General features: G+C 36.2%; 2 protein-coding genes across 3 annotated transcripts; both read right to left on the bottom strand.

Moving 5' to 3' along the window:
* Positions 1-154: 154 nt before the first annotated feature.
* LOC133867246 (TORTIFOLIA1-like protein 2) lies at positions 155-12,209 on the bottom strand. Of its 2 annotated transcripts, XM_062303967.1 has the most exons (9): positions 12,151-12,209; positions 11,939-11,957; positions 10,106-10,931; positions 7,071-7,265; positions 6,875-6,977; positions 4,840-5,492; positions 3,692-4,402; positions 1,874-2,039; positions 155-429 (listed from the first exon to the last, which is right to left on the bottom strand). In XM_062303967.1, the coding sequence occupies exons 3-9, from the start codon at positions 10,754-10,756 to the stop codon at positions 416-418; spliced, it is 2,493 nt and encodes an 830-aa protein (XP_062159951.1). In that variant the 5' UTR covers positions 10,757-10,931; positions 11,939-11,957; positions 12,151-12,209; the 3' UTR covers positions 155-415. The 2 variants fall into 2 exon arrangements, with proteins under 2 accessions (XP_062159951.1, XP_062159952.1); XM_062303968.1 differs by lacking the exon at positions 12,151-12,209 and having other exon boundaries at positions 11,939-12,075.
* LOC133866311 (metal transporter Nramp3-like) lies at positions 11,432-16,860 on the bottom strand. Its single transcript, XM_062302836.1, has 5 exons — positions 16,690-16,860; positions 16,444-16,549; positions 16,215-16,319; positions 16,022-16,115; positions 11,432-11,489 (listed from the first exon to the last, which is right to left on the bottom strand). The coding sequence occupies exons 1-5, from the start codon at positions 16,858-16,860 to the stop codon at positions 11,432-11,434; spliced, it is 534 nt and encodes a 177-aa protein (XP_062158820.1).
* Between the last annotated feature and the right edge of the window lie 2,517 nt (positions 16,861-19,377).

Below are 19,377 nucleotides of genomic sequence, written 5' to 3'. Positions count from 1 at the left end.
AGGTTATACAACCTCTTTTGGGCACCAGTCAATAGTGGCCTATACATTAGCATACTATTTGTGGTCATTTTGTGTGGCTGCTCAGGCTTATAGGGACTAATTACAGCTCAGCTTAGACCGAAAATATTCTAAATCTTCAAAGAGACGTCACAAGTAATCAAGCAAAAAAATCTCATCAGTCATCACAGTTACAGCTCTTGGATTGACTTAAAAAGCCCAACACGTTTTATCCATAAAGAAAAAAAACTAAAGATTTGTTCATTACAGAATGGAATTGATGGGATGACCGACCGTACTACATACTCTCATTTGGCTACCAATCTACACTTCCCTATAACTGCACATGCAACAAGTTCCTACCTTGAAATCTGCATTATCTTCCAACATTGTAACCATGCTTTTGATTATATGACAATCACGAGCATTTTCCTACAGAAACAGAAATTACATTGTTAGCCCCATTTTCTTCGGGTTGTGTATCGCTCTTGTAGTGTGCATGGATAGAGATTTCTAGCAATTATGCTGTTCGAATTGCTAGCAATTCAAACAGTAAATGTAAGAATTTTTATGGGGCCCGCCTGTCCGAACAGATAAGCAAGTAACCCAAGACTTATTAAGACAAGTAGGTCCCATAAAGGCCCTCTCACATTTACTATACGGATTGCTACCAATTCGAACAATAAATTGCTGAAAATCCAAAAGAAAGATGATAATAGGAGGGGATTGGTTCATTTAATAAAGGGGAACTCACATCTCATAGCCGGGAAAAAAGTTAAAGCAAAACTAGATATAATAATTGGGAAAAAGAATTGGAAATATCGATCAGAAAAGGTACTAGGACACAACCACAGGGTCTAGTCCCAGACAAAAAGCAAGATGTTGCAACAAATGGAAGGTGTTGCATTCACTAGGGAATGCAATTAAATGACTTGGTAAAATTTTCATTTTCCAGCATTTAATTTGATGAACGTGATAATAACATTGACCATTTATCTGAGACATAAAAAAATAGACAAAAGGCAATTACAATTTTTTTTCTTAAATAAACAGCCATCAATTATTCCAAACACAACTACGTAATCTTCACCATAAATCAAGACTAGCACACCAAAAACAGGCGGACAAAATCAGTATGTCAAATTCCTAATAGGAATACCACTAAAGATCTTTGGGTTGGCAAACTTCCAGAACAGGTAATAGATGACATGAGAATTTTCATCTCCAAATCCATGCACCCCACTTTGCCTAGTAATGAAATTAAAAAGCTAATTCAACAAAACCTTTTTGGCAGCGCACATAAACAAGCATTCATCCAGGAGAGAGAGAGAGAGAGAATTAGGGCTCATCTGGCAATGCTTTTTAAGAAGCAAAAAAACAAAAGCATTAACAAACGACCCAAAATACCAACACTCCCAAAATACTTAAAACTACTTTGACTTATATGTTACATCACAGCCAAAAAGCCAAAAATACCCTCTAAAACTTGTATCAAACGAACGCTTAGTTTTTGCACAGTAGGGCATCATCCTTATTTTGAGGATTAGTTGGAGTTAATGAGACAGACTCCTCGGGTATCACTTGGGGAATAGTTGTACCCCTTCGTATAAGATTACAAGATGATACAATCAAGACTTAAACAATATAATAAAAGTGTAATCATTTTCCATATGATTCTATTAGCACAGCATGGTATTAAGAATTAAATTCATTCCCAATTTTATTTTTTGCCTCCTCGTATTTGTTTTTCTTTGGGTATGTCCTTGCAACTTTGTACAGTTTGTTTTTATATCAATTACTTACTACCCAAAAAAATTATGAAAATGTAAATTTTCCCTGCAATGTCATGTATAAGCAGAGATGGAGAGTAGCTTACCCCATACATTGTGCAATTTCATTGCTAGTTGAGTAACAGTTCTTCTCTCCATAGGATTAGAAAACTCCATGTTCATAGCCTCCTGAATTGCAGACAAAAATTCTCGCCTTGCTTTTGCGGAAAGAACAAGGTAATTTGGTCCATGAATAGTGCTTAAATCAACGGCCTAAATGAGAAAAATAAATGTAAATATATATATATGTATAAACTTGTTTGGGAAGATTATTTACATTCCTAAAGAAACATATGTGATAAGTTGTTTATAATTTTTTTTACTTTCTTCTTTTTTTTTTTCAAGAAAAAAAAAATAGAAAAAAAGAAGAAGAAGAAGAGAAAGAAAGAAACAACTCCAATTAATTGATTCTAGGCGCAATCAAAGCAGCATGAAGTCACATCAGAATAATGGGTGCTTCATTTCTATTGTCTCGGAGTAATACTAAAAGGAAGACTCGTATCCTTTTTGAGTCCTTCCAAACTTGATATAGCTTTTAAAATCATCATTAGATGTGTGATGGATAACCATTGAATTTTGATTCAATGGTGATTTTAAAAGCCATATCAATTTTGGGAGGACTCAAACAGGACATGGGTCCTCCTGATAGCATTACTTGTTGTCTCGTGATGCATGAAGGTTCATTTGTGACATTTGAACTGAATCAAGGTTATTTATGTTGTTTCACGATGCATTAGTATGGAGTTGGCAATACATGAATGGCTAGGTTAAATCCGTAACCATTTTAATATAATGAAGCTTAATAAAATAGTGCCATCAATCTCAACAATTAGGAAGAGAATTATTGAAATTGGAAAAGCAAACCACTACTACTGCATTTTTGAAGACTACAGGTTCCAGCTTAATAGCTAGGGAGTTTAGTTTGACTAAAAAATGACCACCTTCCCACCGTCGTGACAGACCACTAATTTATAGTGATGACACATGTCATTGTAATACAAGGTAGTTCCCAATAGTATAAAGAAAAAGAAACAAATCAGAGTAATATAACGTGCATATATATATATATATATATATAGAGAGAGAGAGAGAGAGAGAGAGAGAGAGAGAGAGAGGGGTTCAAGAATTGGTTTGTTATTTTTTTACTTCAATCCTTTACATTAAAATTTATAAATTCTTTATATTTTCCAAGTTTTTATGTATATAAATAGTTATGAACACATTTTCGCAAAATGACATAATTATGTATCTTAGAGCGTGTGTGAGCATGTGTATGCCATGGTTCCTCTCTTACCATCAGTATGAGAGAGAAAAAAGAGGGAGCGGAAGTTCATAATGGAAGGTGTTGGCATATCAACTTGACTTTCCATTTTTGGCATATAGAGAAAATGCCATGACAAGACGAGTTGAGAGAAAAACTTGCAAGGTTCAGTGAAAAACTTTTCTTCTATTTCTAATTTCTATTTTCTAATCTTATGCCATGTTGACATGTATATACTTGTTAATATATTTTTTTTACAAATCCTCAATAGTTGTAAGATAGTAAAAAACTTTTCTTCTATTTATATATACCTGTTATTTTTTTTTTTTTTTTTTTTTTTTTTATAAATCCTCAACAGTTGTAAGTTATGCACTATCACCAAAGAAAAAGCTGATAACACCCAAGTGCTCATTTGCCCAGCCTAAGTACCTAGGTTCACTGAAACACTCACCCTTCACAACATTAGTATGCACCAAGTTGTAAGAATACAAGCAAGCAATTAGGTTCAATTAACTACCTCAGAAAGCATGCATGTACAGCATGGTATAAAAATTCAGCACTTGCGTCATAATTAGACACTTAGTAAATGTGTAAAAGAACTTGCCTGCTGCAACCAAGGGATTATGGAGTTCATAAATCTTTGCTCCAGGAGATATGATGGCAAAGTACTGAGAATATCACTGACAGTCTTGGGTGACAACCTTTCCAGAATAGGACCAGTTCTATCAAGTAGCTCAACCAGAACAAGATCATCATGTGAACAGAGAGCTTCCACATATGCAGAGTCTAGGTCCCCTTCACATAAAAAACCTTTCACACGCTTCCAAAGGCTATTCTTACTTTCCAAACCATTTTGTCTGACAATAGCACTAGAACCTGAAGGAAAAATAACACCATCCTTTCTTGTTTGACCACAACCCACTTTTTGCATTCCCTGCCCAGAACTTTTCTGCATGTTTTTCCCCATAGGATTCCTAATAATATTTACCTTGGTATTTGTCCACATATCTGTATCTTGTTTAGCAGAAATGCTTGACCTGCCCCTACCAACTGCATTTACCTCTCGAATATCAGAACTTTTTACAGACAACAATGAAGGCTGTCTATTGAGAATATCAACAGATGGCCGAGGAGTGCAGGTAGAAAGTCGAGGTGAATGCACACTTTGGCTCTGCTTCACAATTCTGGAGCTTGCTAAATCAGAATATCGCCCATGGGGTACAACATCCTGAGCTAGTCTATCTACTACATGTTCTAAACCTACTACCCTTGATTGAATGGATGTCAAGCTGTCCATTATGCCGGTTGTAAACACCTGCAGATAACTTTAATACATAAGACATACTATACAGTTGCCTGTGCCAATGGCTTAGCAGTATCATGACAGAATGGCATGAATGATAAGATAAGAAGCATCGAAGATGGACTATGGAGGATGTTCTGGAGTGGATAAAAATAACTAACAAACAGGGATTCAGAAATCAAAAATCATGCCTTACCTTTATGTCTCAACAGCAAGTTAGTGTTATCAAATAATCTTACATGTGCATACTTAGCAAAGAAGAATTTATACACTCAAAAGTGGGTGGCTCAAGGGTGTTTATGAGAAACTAAAAAGTCTGTATCATATGGCTACTATGGATGTAAGAATGGTTTATGCAAATAAAGTTACTTCACGTATATAGTCTAGGAGATCTGAACCAACGGTAAAGCTCCAAATTTATATGAACATCATAGAATCCTACTATTTACCTGTAAGAGATCCATTAGGCTTGACTGTTTGTTTTCAATCTCCAACAGTTGTTTTCTGATGAAAACCATTTCGTTTGCCATTTGTGAACAACATCCACTAGCAGTTTGGGAAAAAGACTCGGTAACAGTAGAATCAAGACTTCTACGGTCCTGCATTTTTACTGAGTAAATTTGTTCGTCACTAATCTCTTCAGCTGCAAACCGCTGAGTTCTTCGAATTGGCTTGACTGAACCACCCTCCTCAAGACATTCATGAGAAACTGCCACGAACTTGGTCTCAAAATTATCAGTTGCAAGATTGCACACAGAAGAACACTCCTGTTTGTCATCCATTGGCACATATTCATACCCAATATCCCGTGCGCTTGTAACATCAGTACTCATTCTTTCTAAAGCTTTGGTAACAGAACTACCCTCAGATTCTTCATTATGAAAATCTTCTAAAACATTATGGCTTTTAGGAACTGCAATTTCAATATGCCAATCATCTGCTTTAGAATGTTGAGTTTCCACATAATTTTGACATGTTTTTCTGGTAGACAAAGGAATCGTGCCCTTATTTGAGCCTCGACCAGTTCTCTTGAGGGTGGCATCCTTCCATCCAGATTCACTGGTACTGGTGAGATCACTGTAGTCACCTCCACAGAAATTTTCTGTAAAAGATGCATGATAAGAAGATATGATAGAGAAGGGAAGCATTGAAAGAGAGAATTAAAAAATATTCCCACATCATAAGAACTTGCCAGTAACTATAACTTGCTTTATTGAAGACATCGAGTAAAAGATTCAATGTGATGACAAAGTCCAAAAACAGTTCAAGATGAAAGTTCTCTACTTCCTTCAACTGATTGATATGAAAATATATGAACAAGACTTCCTGATGAACCATATAAAGGAAAAGATCACTCAGGTTAATGATGAAGTCCAGGCTTATTATGCAGAGTAATAATTGCAATTTCAATTTAATGTAGCCCAACAAAATACAAGTCACGGAGTTTTCAAAAACATAAAGAGGAATAGGATATTGTCAACCAACACTGGTTAATGATAAAAAGAGAATAAGAATTGTCAACATTATCATATTCCCATCATGATGTTTTTTCCCTTTCAGCTTCCCCCTTACAAATGCACCGGTTCTTTTCCTTGTACCTTTCTCTGTTTTTCTATAAATTTATGGTATCCAGTATAACAGGCGAATTGATTCTCAGTTTTAAATGTGTACCAACAATAGCGCATTGAAAGTTTGTGGATATATTGAACTAAAGAGCAAGAAATAGGAAACACAAGTGAACAATTTGAAGATTTTATAAGTGGTTGGTCTTGATGGAAAATATGTCCTCTGCTCTTCCATATTACATTACCCAGAAAACAGCATTAAAAGTCCAACTATATTTAGGGAATATGTGTCTGACTTGACTAAGAAAGTTTCTAAAGGACAGATAATCATTTAAGAAGTTACAACAGATGCCTTATTCAGCCATCCTACCAAATGAACGGGCAAAAAACAGAATTAAATACATTGAATATGCTAAGTTCAATGGAAGAAAATGCTCATGACCAATTTCAGAAATCAAATGTGGCAATGCAAATTTAGAAACGTGATGGTCATTTGTATTTGAACAAAATGAGAGAAAGGATGGTCCACATAAATTGGGGAAAGGAACTTTTCATTAGGTGTCACAGTGCTTTAGATAGAAACTTAGGTTTATAAAGATTCAAAAAAAGGCAAGAAAAAAGTAGACACTTTTGATCATTTGGAAGTCCTAATGTCTCAAGATGTGAAGATTAGAAAACGATTTGCACAAGAATTTGCACCAATTAAATGTAATTCAGAAAAAACAATAAAAACAAATTTATGTTTATGATTCTTCTTAGACAGATTTCAATGCCTCAAAAAACAAGAAGAACAAATTCAGAAAAATGCTAGTAAAACAATGCACAAACAAAAACATATAGTCAATATTGAACAGTAAACACCAAACTTAAAACCAATCTTAACAAACATGTCAAATACAATGGGCATCAGCCACTAAACCTTTTATAGAAGATCCAGCGTCTGAAGGTTCAGGAGTATCAGGCCCTGGAAGACTTCTCCAGTACTGTAGGGCCTGCAATACTGCATCCCTTACTGGTTTAACCTATATGTAACACATGAAGTATCTAAAGGATCCAGTTTGATCATTCGCAAGAAAAGAAACTTCTTTGAACATAGAACTTCAATTAACACTAACCTTATCAAAACGGCAAGATTCAAGAGAGCGGATGGAGGAAGCCCTAAAGGATCCCAAGAAGGATCCACCACTTGCAGCAATGTCCCCTAATGCAACAGAAGCAGCTTTGCGTGTTGTCCAGTCACTGTTTTTGAGAGCTTCTTGGATGCCAGCCATTGCAACAGATAAAATATTTTGTGTGGGAGCACCCCCAACCTGAAGTAGAGATTGAAAAGCTTAATTTTTCTTTGATTTGAAAGTGCATTAAAAAAAAAAAAAAGTACAATTAAATGAAGTGTGAAAAAGAAAACACTATCTACAAAATAATAAAGTAAAATCAAATATAGGAAATATCAGAAGTAGCTAAATTGCAGCTTTATGGCCTATGCCCAAATACTATTTTGATTGATGGTCACACGCTTTTTCATAATTTGAGCAAAGCACAAACATCCTTCTCATATTTCTTGAAATAATTCAAATAACAAAGCAACAATAAATAAATAAATATCTTTAAAACAAATACGTGCACAACTCGGAATATTAATTATGTCCCTAGAAGAACAAACGTCACTTAATATATCAAAGATAAAAAGAAAGAATAAAAACACAAAAGTTATTTGTATTTGAGTATATTCCTCCTTAGACAAAGTATACTCAAAAGCTTACACAAACTAAAGATGCACTTCTAAATATATCTATAAATGTAATACTACAAACAAGTTAGACCCCCCTGAATTTTTTTTTTCTTTTATAAATAAAAGTTTTATTAGAAAGAGAATCTAAATATGCAAGCAGTATGCAGAAAATCCTTCCAATGAATTACAAGCTTAAAATCAAATAATCAACAAAGTCTATAAAGAAAGGGATACAGATACTAACAAAACCACTAAATCACTCATACAATAACTTAAAAGAAAAACTTCCAGAAAGAGATAACTCAGAGTCATCAAACGTGTGGTTATTCTTCTCTCTCCATTTTGTCCACATTCGGCAAAAACGGATACTTTCCAATAATATTGCTTCTATGTCTATTGTCTTCTAAAGAGACCTTTCCAACTGATAACATATGAACAGTTACCTAGGCATTATCCATTGAACCCCAAAATCACAAAAACGAAAAAACAATAACACACAAGCAACTCACATACCCAATACTGCCCCAAGCCGCCATTACCAAGCTGTTAGTCAGTTCCCAATAGGCCTCAGGTCAGGGTCGATAACGGGTTCTAGAATTCTGGCCAAGTAAGGCCAGGCTGGAATTCATTTAAAAAAACACAAATGATTTCCGACCCGAACTAGTAATATAATAAAAAATCAAAACAATAAAAATCATTCAATATATACACTTCTTTTCAAAAAACCCTCAGTCAACTCATACGCCAATCTCTTCTCTTTCATTTTTGCTACTGCTCCCCCAGTCCCTGCACTGATCTCCTTGTTGTCGCCTACCACTCATTGCTACTGCCACCTTCACACTTGCCTTCTTCGCCATTACTTAACCAAACATCGCCATCATCGCCGCTGAACACAGTAAAGATGTCCTCAACGTCAAGAGGATTGTACCTAAACCCCACGAACTCTGCCGCCTGAAGCCCCTCCTCGCCGTTGAGTTTGTAGATATGGTGCTTCTGAGGGTCGTTGAGCATGTAGAGATCATAGATCTAGCCCAAACCAACGGAGTTAACGCTCACGTCTCTGTCGCCTAAAGCCCCTCCTAGTCATAGAGGTTGTAGATACGGCCTAGCCCAACGGTAAACCCAAATTCCAAGCCAACACGGGATTTCTAACCTTGCTTAACCCCAATTAAGCTCGGCTTGGAAACTACCCAATTCTGATCTGAAGGGATCGATAGCCAACCCTACTAGCAATTGGGCAATTAATTAACTAACGATCAACCATCTCATCACCAAAACACATACCATGCATAAAGATGCAAGCTTCTACCATTTCTTACCACATATGGTATAGAACACTAGAAACCTCTCCCAACCCTCTTTTATGCTAAATCAAAGACTGAACACATAAGGTCTCCTTACTAAACCTAAAGTCCATTGACCCCAAACCTCCCCATATTTTACCCCAGTTACACGTCTCCATCCTTCCTCACAAGTTGAAAATAGTTAATTTTCTTACCCCAAACTCTCCATATCATACAGGAGAACAAACTAGATTCCAATCCACTAAATGAAACTTAAATTCCTCCCATATTCCTCTTGACAAAAATCCCACTACAACTTCTCTAGCTGATTGGCTATGCGAGTAGGAATATTAGAATAATGATAGAAAATTAGTGGGTGAACTAGAGAGTGTACACTTAATAACAGTACACATACCAGCCTTGAACAAATAAAGTTTCTTCCAACCTGCCAAGCTCTTCTCCATCCTCTCAATAACACAATTCCAACTTGAGGCAGCTTTAAAGGAAGATCCAAAGGCATACCATTGGATGAAGAACCCACTTCACAACATAAAAGACCAGCCAGCTCCTCCACACCGCCAACTTCACCCATTGCGACTCACTCACTCTTACCTAAACATGTCAAATACCAGAACAGCTTGTAGGCAAGGCATGATATCAGTTAATATCTGTGAACCAGCCTACATAATTAGAGATTATCAGAGGATAAGCTAGTTTTAATTTCATATAGATATATAACTAAGAGCCATAAATTCCACTGCCATATTGAGGACTGGATAAGAAAAGTAGAAAGCACATAACAACAAATAATATAAGTACTTAAGTTTGATTGTTGCATCAAATGTTTATCATAAGAAGACAAAACCTAATGCATGATACCATGCCTTGTTTTCGGTTATGAAATTGTATTTATCATTGATGCCCTCTATTGTTTTTGGTGATCGAAAGCACTATCTACGTGCACATGACATGTACTAAACAAAGAACAGAAAAACTGTGATCCTCAAATATAGTTATATATTTTATGGCCTTGGAACAAAAAAATTGAATTAATTATAACAAATTCATAATTCATAAATATATATATATCAATGACATTTTAGGCAACTTAAAGTTGGGTGCTACATTTTAAACTGACCTGAATAATACTTCTATTCAGCTCAATCACTGCTGGTTTTGCCATAAAATGTGGATTCTTGAGCAACTTTGTGGTCCGAGTCAACATCTTTTGCAAAATTGAGATGGGAGGATCATGAGTGTTGTCAATGATCCTCGCCAAGCACAATGCCGAACCTGACTGCACCTGCTTGTTTTGTTCACCCAACGCTTCAAAAAGTGGCTTCACTAACACAACAAAGACACTATCAGTCTCACCCCTACGATTACTCAATTTTGAAGCCAAAATACCAACTGTTTCCACACACGCGTCCCTCACAACTGAGTCTGGGTCCTTGAGCCGCTTAACAATGCTAGCAACCATCTTACCAAGATGTGGTCCAATAAGACCCTCATGAAATCTCGCTAACGTACCCATCAGTCTAATACATTCCTTTCTCACCGCACTCTTTTGTTCTGAATCAGTATCCAATATACACGACAGAAATGGGGCAATCCTCTCTGTGGTTAAACATTCAGCAGTTTTCTCAAGCTCATCAACCCCAATTTGGTAGGTATCTCTATCTGCAAGCTTGTTCAGTGCCACAACCACTTTATGCTTTAGCTCAAAAATCACCTGTTGTGCATTTACCCTGGTAGGTCCGCGCACTTTCATATGCGCATGTGTCTTCATCTTGACATATAAATTGAGACCAACGTTATAAATATGCACAGATTGTGCCTTTCAAAGTTCAAGTTGTTGATGGGTTAAAGTATCACTGAAAGCTCTACTTAAACAATCAATGCTTGAAAATAGTAACAGTATGGATAATACGGCAAACATTGTGTTCTTCACATGTATCAAAACCCTACAATGTCACAATAGAAAAGGTCAGAGAACGAAAACTAGAAATTACACATTCTCACATTCACATTAACGCTCTGTTTGATCAGAGAGAAAATTTAGGCAAAGAAATTATTCAATTGAGAAAAAAAAGCAATGATGAAGAAGAAGAAGAAGAGTAAGTACTTAAAAATAAACTAAAGAAAGCAAATGGAGACTGAAAAGCTAACTTTTGGAGTTATAGGAAATTAGCAAAACCATAAGGCCATATTAAATTTAAAAATTTTCCCATTCATGCACAACGCTTTCTAAGACAAATTTCAAAGAAAAAACAGAAAGCCTAGAGATCTAGCGTTAACAATGCATAGCGCCTACTCACTCAAAACCACTGTTTGGTTCCCGAGAAAATATATGGCAAAACAAAAACTGTAAACAACTAAGAAGTCGGAGAAAGCCAACTGTAACTTACGCATTCACCTTAACGATCTGTTTGGCCATTGAGAAAATGAAGGGAAAGATACTAATTTAATCTGAGAAAAATTTAAAGAAGGAGAAAGAAAGTAAACGGATACCCCAAAGCTTACTTTCGGGATTATTTGGAGCTTGGCAAAATCACATGGACATAGAAATTAAAATTTCTCCATTCTTCTCTTCTTCTTTTCTTTCCTTTTCTTTTCTCAGCACCCAAACAGAAACTAAACGAAAATACGAAGTGGAGAAACATGCATTCATTGCACCAACTCATGCTTACGATATCTCAAATGATATTCAAAAGAGAAGAAGACAGAGAACCCTAAGCATTTGACGATACACAGAGCTAAATCAGTAAAAAAAAAAAATCCGTAGTTTGCTTTCTTAGAAATATGCAACAACAACAACGAAATATAAATACATACACTGCAACTAAAGCAAGACACCTAAGTTCACTTAATTTTCTTCACATTTCCCTCGGTTTTCTCGGCAACCAAACAGAGCCTAAATAGCAAAAAAAACAAAACAAAAAAACAAAAATGGAAATTGAAAATAACTTACACCGAAGCAAGTACAGCACCTGAGAGAGAGAGAGAGGAAGAAGAAGGAAATTAGTCAAAAAGAATGGAGAATTGCATTTTACTTCAGATTTCAGACCAACGAAAACATATGGCGAAAATTTTGAGACAAAATTCAAAAATTAATTATTAAATTAATAAAAAGGGAACGCATCTCAGTACTTGTTCATAAAGCTCAGTTCGAGAAGATCTTACCCGTTAAAAATCTCCCTTACGCGCACACACACGACACACCCACGAAGAGAGTGTGTGTTTATTTATTTATTGTAATTAATTTCTTTTGTTTTTTTTGGGATGGGCGATTGAATTTTCGCGCTTTCTGCTGGGATTCGAATTTGGGGGAGCGTGTGTGATGGGGAGGGGGGGGACTACTGTTGGGGTCTTGTGCCTCTGGATTGTCGCCACGTGGTTTGGTCAGAAGAGTTCATAACCGACGATCTGGATTCGGTTGTACTGTTCCCGCTTGACGCCCTGTTGAGAGAGAGTTCAAACTTCAAAGTTCAAACTTTCAAATTTCAATCAAATTACTATTTTCAGGGATGTTTTTGATGCTGCCAAGCATTTGGCTGTGTTGGGCCCGTTGGATTAACCTAAATTACATAGGTCAAATTCATAAATATGTTATTAATATTGTTGTTAATGTTGGTATTGGAAAAATAAATAAAAAACCCTAGCCGCATAATATTACATGATTTTGCCTGGAATTTTAATTCTAACTATTTTATTTTCATCCAAATCCTATTTTGACAATTAAAATTGCATGTGATATTTAAATGTTTGAAATTTGTTTTAAGAAATTTTACCCTAGTCGCCCCTATAGGGGTATTTTTGTCCATATTTCATTTTTTTAGCTCTTAATTAAATCTTAGGATTAAATACTTTTTTTTTCCAATGTAGTTTAACAGCTTTTTTAGAAAAGTACACATAATCTCCTCAAACTACCACGATACCACCTCATTGTCAATGTCCCTTCAAACTACCAATTGGGTCAATTTCCCCCCTAAACTACTGAAAAATGTCAATGTCCCCCTAATGACAAAAATATCTTTCATAAAAATTATTAAAAAAATTTTAAAAAAAAAATCTAAAATAACAAAAAGTTATACAAAATAAAAATAAAAAATAAACGGGTTTTTCTTTTTTTGGTTTGTTTTTAAATTTTTTTTATATATAATTTTCAGTTATTTTTTTTTTCTTTTTTCAAATTTTTCGTTCTTTATCGTTTTTTTAATTTATCATTTTTTTCCTTAATTTTTTTAATTCATTTTTTAAAAAGTTTTTTTTTTAATTTTTAGTTTTAGTTTTTTTTTTTTTTCAAATTTATAAGGACATTTTTGTCTTATTGAAAAAAAATTATGGTCATTGTTGTCTTTTTGTTAGTCTTAGAGTGGATATTAACATATTTTGGTAGTTTGAGGGGTAACATTAATACAATTGGTAGTTTTGAGGGACATTAACAATTGAGTTGTAGTTTAAGGAGAATATGTGTACTTTTCCCTTTATATTTTTTTCCACCTTAGGCTAATAGGCTATGTTTGTTTAAGTGTAAAATATTTTATGGAAAATAATTTTCGTATTTTTTAGTGTTTGGTGCGACAAAAAATATTTTTAATTTGACCAAATAAGATTCTTTAGTTTCAGACAATGATTTCCATTTTAAAATTTTGTAAATCATTTTTCGAGTTTGAGTTTCTCCTAAACGCTGGGCCACTGTTAGACAACCGATGAACCACCACCAAGCCAATACTATGCCACCGCTAGACCACCATCAAGCCACTCCTATACCACCACCAAGTCACCTCTGAACCACCCCCAGACCACTACCGGATCACTCCAACCTACTATTGAACTACTAACAAACCACCCCGGACCACCACTAAGTCACCCCTAGACTACTGTTGAACTACCACTAGGCCACCGACGTGCCTCAATCAAACCAATGCCTGAACTCAATTATTATGTTAGATTATTATTATTATTTTATGATAATATCTATATATTGTGAATAAAAATTGATTTTTATAGGTTAATATGTTTGAGTAAAAATATTTGTGATTTTTTGTACGCATCAAACACCGAAAAATGTTTTCAACAAAAAACATTTTACGCCGAAACAAATAGAGCCTAAGTTTCATTTTGTATCATAAATGATACGTTGTCTATGGCTAAAAATGAATATGGTACCTCTGTCCAATTTTCATCCAAAAATTGATGGAAGTCTATGTCAATACCCTTAAAAAATAGACATGTGTCCCTATACCTCATTACAATTAAAAATATTTAAAACATTAAAAAAAAAAAAATAGGAGTGGCTTTAGGTAAATGGGAGTGACATTGCAAACTTTTTTAAGTTGAATACACTATATTGATGGTTTTAAACTTTAGTGGGAGCGATTACAAAAGCAATGAAAGTTTAAGGAGGTTAAGTGAAGTCTCTCCAATTTTGAGAAGTTTAGGTCTTAAAAAGTCATGTACTACACACATGATTGGCTTTCCGTCCGAAAAGACGGACAAAGTTAACAGAATGTCTAACTTGCCACAGTTAAGTACTTAAGGAGGGTCGAATGTCACTTTTTGAACATTGAACGCCAAAACACAAAAAGAGCCAATACTGCAGGACAGTTAAGTATATTTTTTCATAAAAAAATCAAATAATATGAAATCATATAAACTAGGAGAAAGTACACTTTACCCCCCTGATGTATCCACCTATTGGCAATTTGACGTCAAATATTTAAAAATTTGTAGATAAGCCCCTGATATAACCAACTTTGGCACTTAAAACTTTCCGTCCACTTGGTCTGTCAAAAATGACGGAAACACATGACCACTTAAAGGCTAGCTTTCCAAAATTATCCCTATTCAAAACGGTGAGTTTGGCTAAGACACACCGTTTAAATTAAAAATCCATTTCTCTCTCACTCAGCTCCATTTCTCTGCCTCGCTCTCTCTCAGAACACCATCACGGTGCAAGGCAACGCTGACCCAAATGAGAACACCATCAGAACACCGGAATCTCAACCAACCAAAACGGCAACGTACATGACTACGATTCCACGATTGTTCTCTTCAAGATTGCTAGTTTCTAACCTAACTAAATGTTGATTTTTTTAGTCTCTCTTCAATCGTCTTCCACCCACCCTCATCAGAGAGTCTTCTCGATCTGTTTTTGAGAGGGGGGGGGGGGGGGGGGGGGAGGCGAGACAGAGAATCACTAACTCATGCAGGGAGAAACACACGCACACTCAACATGCCCAAACACCACTAGCACCAAGCCACCAACTCCACACATAAACCATGACGACAGAAAAATTGAGAATGAAAAGGAGAAAACTGGGGAAATTGAGAAAAACAAAAAGGACCTAAAACAGGGACTCTGCCAGCTTCATCTATGCCCATAATGCAAATACTTTCTACAAGCCACGTGCATCGCCTGCCGAGAAGAGGACTTTGCCTTGGAGCTTAGGTGAGTGATGGTGATGGAAAGAGTTGGTAGTTAGAAGTTGAGAAATGGTCCTCTGTTCACACACTATAAAACAGGGGAGAACAGAGTGAAGTGCAAAAAGCCAAGAAAATTTTGTAGACACATGCATGTGCATCACAGGAGTTGGCTTGCAAGAGTTGCTTGAACTTATCGATGAGAAGCTAAGGATTCAGGATGAAAAGATGAAGGCCAATTAAGGATTCAGCTTTTGCAGAAGCTGTGCTCAAAACAGGAAACAAACCCCGATAAATGAAGCTATTCCTCTGCCGGAGCTCCTTTGCTGTACTTCCACCTTTTGTTAGGACCAAAATTAGAGATGCTTTAATGCAACGGGCTGTACTCCTTTGCTTTAATGCAGGATGCCAAAACTTGCTTGTTGGCACCACATATTGCTTGTTAACGCGTGTTTTAGAGTGTTGGGTATTTTTGTTTTTAAAAGTGCATGACCTAACATAATAATAGTGAAAACTGCTTTTAAAAGTGTCTTTTTTCTTTTTTTTTCTTTTTTGTGGAATCCATGTTTGAGAAACTCTTGACATTATTCAGATGCGTTAAATTATCCTTTGTAAAACCAATTAGCACAGTAGCACAGCTATTGTATTCAATCCAGCCAGAAGGACCCCACTCCACATGGGTATTTTAAGGAGTATGTTGAGAGCAAATGCCATTCCTATCACTATAAAAGTATAATAAATCACAACAACGTCTGTGTAATTGTATGTTATTTTTGCTGCATTGGTGTTAGCATCATGCAGAAGTTAAAGACTGTCAATACCTTCTGGGAGATCACAAGCTATCACGGCAACCTCAACAAGTATCCACAGGCAGTAATTCACTGGAGTTGGGTACTCTGCCTTGCAATGCTCAGCAAGATGCTTTCCTGTAAGCAAATATAATAAAAAGTATTAGTATACAACTAATATATATCAATTTTATTTTTATTTTTTGCATGGAATAGTTTGAAATAAACATGCACGTCTTTGAGTAGAGCACAGGGGGGAAACCTGTAGCCACCCCTAAATTTGCAGAACGAGACTGGATTATCAAAGCAAAGGTCAGCCCAACTAGCACGATCCATAGCAACTGCTTATATAATATGTAATAAGTGCACTAGAATCCATAAGAAGAAGAAGAGAAGTATATATCCAAAACAAAATTAAAGAGAAAATTTTTCCCTCCAAACTTCGCATTTACTATTTCAAGCTATTATTTCATTGTAAGTTATTTCTTTTGTTCATTATGGTTTGCACAACAATTTCAGGATATGCTCCAGCAACAGTTTCTCCGCCAAGCTTCACGCAGTCGGTGCCATCAAGAACTGCATTAGCAACTGCAGTTTCTGCACCACACGGGTCTGCAGAAACTGCAGTTGCAGTTTCTACAGAATGCAGTAAAACGGTAATCTCCTCAAGCGTACGCATGCATTTCTTGATGCCTAGTGCGCATATAAATTATGCCAGTCTCTAATACTACGCAATCTCTCTCCCTCTCTCTCTCAGAGTAAACGCGGCGGTCAAACAGAGGACGTGGAACGCCAACCACCCAGTCGGTCACGACGTGTCTCATGCATGTCCTGTTCTTGATATTGGTTTGCTACCTAGAATTGGCAACATGGACGTCCAACAAGATCACATGTGTCGTGGGGGTCTCTTTCCAGTCTATGCGTACCATAGCAAGGTTTGGTGCCGACAGTAAACCTGCAGAAGATGTGACCAATCTAACGGCCTATAGGATGCTGCTGTTCGGTGCCGGGAGGAGAACGGATTACAGTTATTTATACATGTCAATTTTTGGAAGTGGAGGATTTTAAAGATTATCGTCATACAATATGATGATCATATGAGCTGGGAACAACCTGAAAACGAAGTGATATGCATTATAAATTTGCAAGGATGCCCTATTTGGCTCTTTGATACAGTTAGTGTCTGGAAAAACAACACAACCAGTTTACTTAAGTTGTTTTTCTTATTAGCAAACTGAAGGCAAGGTCTTACAGGTCACGGCGTGCCTTTTTTCCCAACATGGCATGCGCATGGTCGTGATCACCGACATCCAAGGCCAATTGGGTCACCAAGTAGCCACATCCATTGGGTCATTGTTCTTAAGCTTGACTTTTCACATTTTGGCCTATTCACCCAAACCACCCAAGAAGTTCGTCGAACTATTCCAAAGAATAACCGAGGCCTCCCCACCGTAAAAATCGTCTACGTAGTCTTAGAAGCGCAATATCGAGGTAGAGATGAAGAACAAGTTCATCAACCACGCGCGCAATGTCTGGGACCGTGCAGTGTCGCTCCTGCCGAGAATGAACCAGCTCTGGTACAAGTACATATACATGGAGGAGATGCTCGGCAACGTCGCTGGCGCCAGACAAGTGTTAAAGCTCTGACCAAGTCTCCGCTTCCCTTCCAGAATGCAAGAGACCTTTGAGCTGCGCTTGTTTTGGAGGTCTGTAACGATGACTTGGTGAACGACGACGCACGGTTCTAAGTATATCAGAGAAGGTATATGCGTTGAAAGTTACTGTGGGGTGAAACTCACCGTTTTGAACAGGGATAATTTTGGAAAGCTCGCCTTTAAGTGGTCATGTGAGCTGCACGTGACCTATTTCCCGTCATTTTTGACCGACCAAGTGAACGGAAGGTTTTAAGTGCCAAAGTTGGTTATATCGGGGGGTCATCTACTAATTTTTAAACATTGGGCGTCAAATTACTAATAAGTGGATACATCAGGAGAGGGTAAAGTGTACTTTCCCCTATAAACTATTAGATAAATCAACTTTGAATCATAACCGTAAAATGAATTTGATCATTTATTCTCCCATTGTCTTCAAGTACGCATAGATACATTTATTATAGGCATCTAGCAAATCGCTATCATTCAATTTCAATAATGGATCAAAATCATGTAAAACAAAAAGAAGATTTTGAGGGTAATGTCTAGCTTACCAGGTATCGTTTTGCTTCCTGTTTGTTTTTTAATTTTCTAGGTTGTTCTTGCTTAGATCAAAAAAGAAAGTTACAAAGTCATGTTTCGTTTATTTCGACGTCAAATGGTTTTCGTCGTAAAATATTTTTGACAAAATCATTTTTTAGGAAAAAAAAAATGATTACTTTAAGATGTGTTTGGTAAATATTGTTGAGTTGTTTTTTTTTAGTAATAGTAATAAGTAATTGATGTGATATAAAATATAAAAAATTTGTATAAAAAAGGTGAAACAAATTTGTATTGTATAGGATTTTTTTAATTTGAATAGTAATAAAAAATTATTGATGTTGTTGGGAAAATATTCTGACCTGCTGGAATGGGTCGAGTCTAATATCCTCCGAGCCCAACAACAATTAGCGTATGGATTGGATCAATTGGGCCAGTCAACACCTAGGCCCAAAAGCTGATGATGGCCAACTACCGAGTCGAACTCATCCAGACTCGATAAAATAATGGCATCCCGATTATTGTGGTACGAACTCAACGATTCGGAATCTCAACAAGTGCTCAAAGCTCGACATGTGGCCCAATGAAAAGAGTATTACTCTTACTACTCGCCTATAAATACCTTATTAATGCGCAGATATGCGGGATTGATTATCTGTGATTAAAAAGACATACACACTTGAGAAAATACTAACTTATGCATTGGAGTGGGATCGTCGGGCTCCCCCAATGCAGCTTCCTTTTTTGCAAGTTAAGGGTTCTCAAAGATCAATACGTCACCAAACCGGAATTTGTTATAACAGATATGATATAAAAAGTAAAAAAAGTTAAAATGTTTTGAAGTTGTTTGTTTTTTAGAAAAAAGTGAAAATATATGAGAAAATAAATAAAAATATTTTGTATTAAAATAATAGATAGGGAAGCTCTTTTGGTTCACCACACATTGGGTATAATTGTAGCATTCATAATGCTTAGCGAACCTATCTGTTGTGGGTAGTTTTTTG

This window comes from Alnus glutinosa, chromosome 4 (assembly GCF_958979055.1).
Source record: "Alnus glutinosa chromosome 4, dhAlnGlut1.1, whole genome shotgun sequence".
In the NCBI taxonomy this organism is placed as follows: Eukaryota; Viridiplantae; Streptophyta; class Magnoliopsida; order Fagales; family Betulaceae; genus Alnus; species Alnus glutinosa.
Note: the sequence above shows the minus strand (reverse complement) of the source record. Positions and strands in the feature narration are given on the sequence as shown.

Excerpts from the sequence above, each read along its gene's own strand:
- LOC133867246 (XM_062303967.1), bottom strand. The coding sequence starts at position 10,756 with ATGAAGACACATGCGCATATGAAAGTGCGCGGACCTACCAGGGTAAAT. Across the intron at positions 7,266-10,105 it reads TGAATAGAAGTATTATTCAG|GTTGGGGGTGCTCCCACACA; the intron begins GTCAGTTTAAAA and ends TCTCTACTTCAG. Across the intron at positions 5,493-6,874 it reads CGCTGGATCTTCTATAAAAG|AAAATTTCTGTGGAGGTGAC; the intron begins GTTTAGTGGCTG and ends CATCTTTTACAG.
- LOC133866311 (XM_062302836.1), bottom strand. The coding sequence starts at position 16,860 with ATGCGTACGCTTGAGGAGATTACCGTTTTACTGCATTCTGTAGAAACT. Across the intron at positions 16,320-16,443 it reads AAATTTAGGGGTGGCTACAG|GAAAGCATCTTGCTGAGCAT; the intron begins GTTTCCCCCCTG and ends ATTTGCTTACAG. Across the intron at positions 11,490-16,021 it reads AATACAATAGCTGTGCTACT|TAAGCTTTGGGGTATCCGTT; the intron begins GTGCTAATTGGT and ends TAATCCCGAAAG.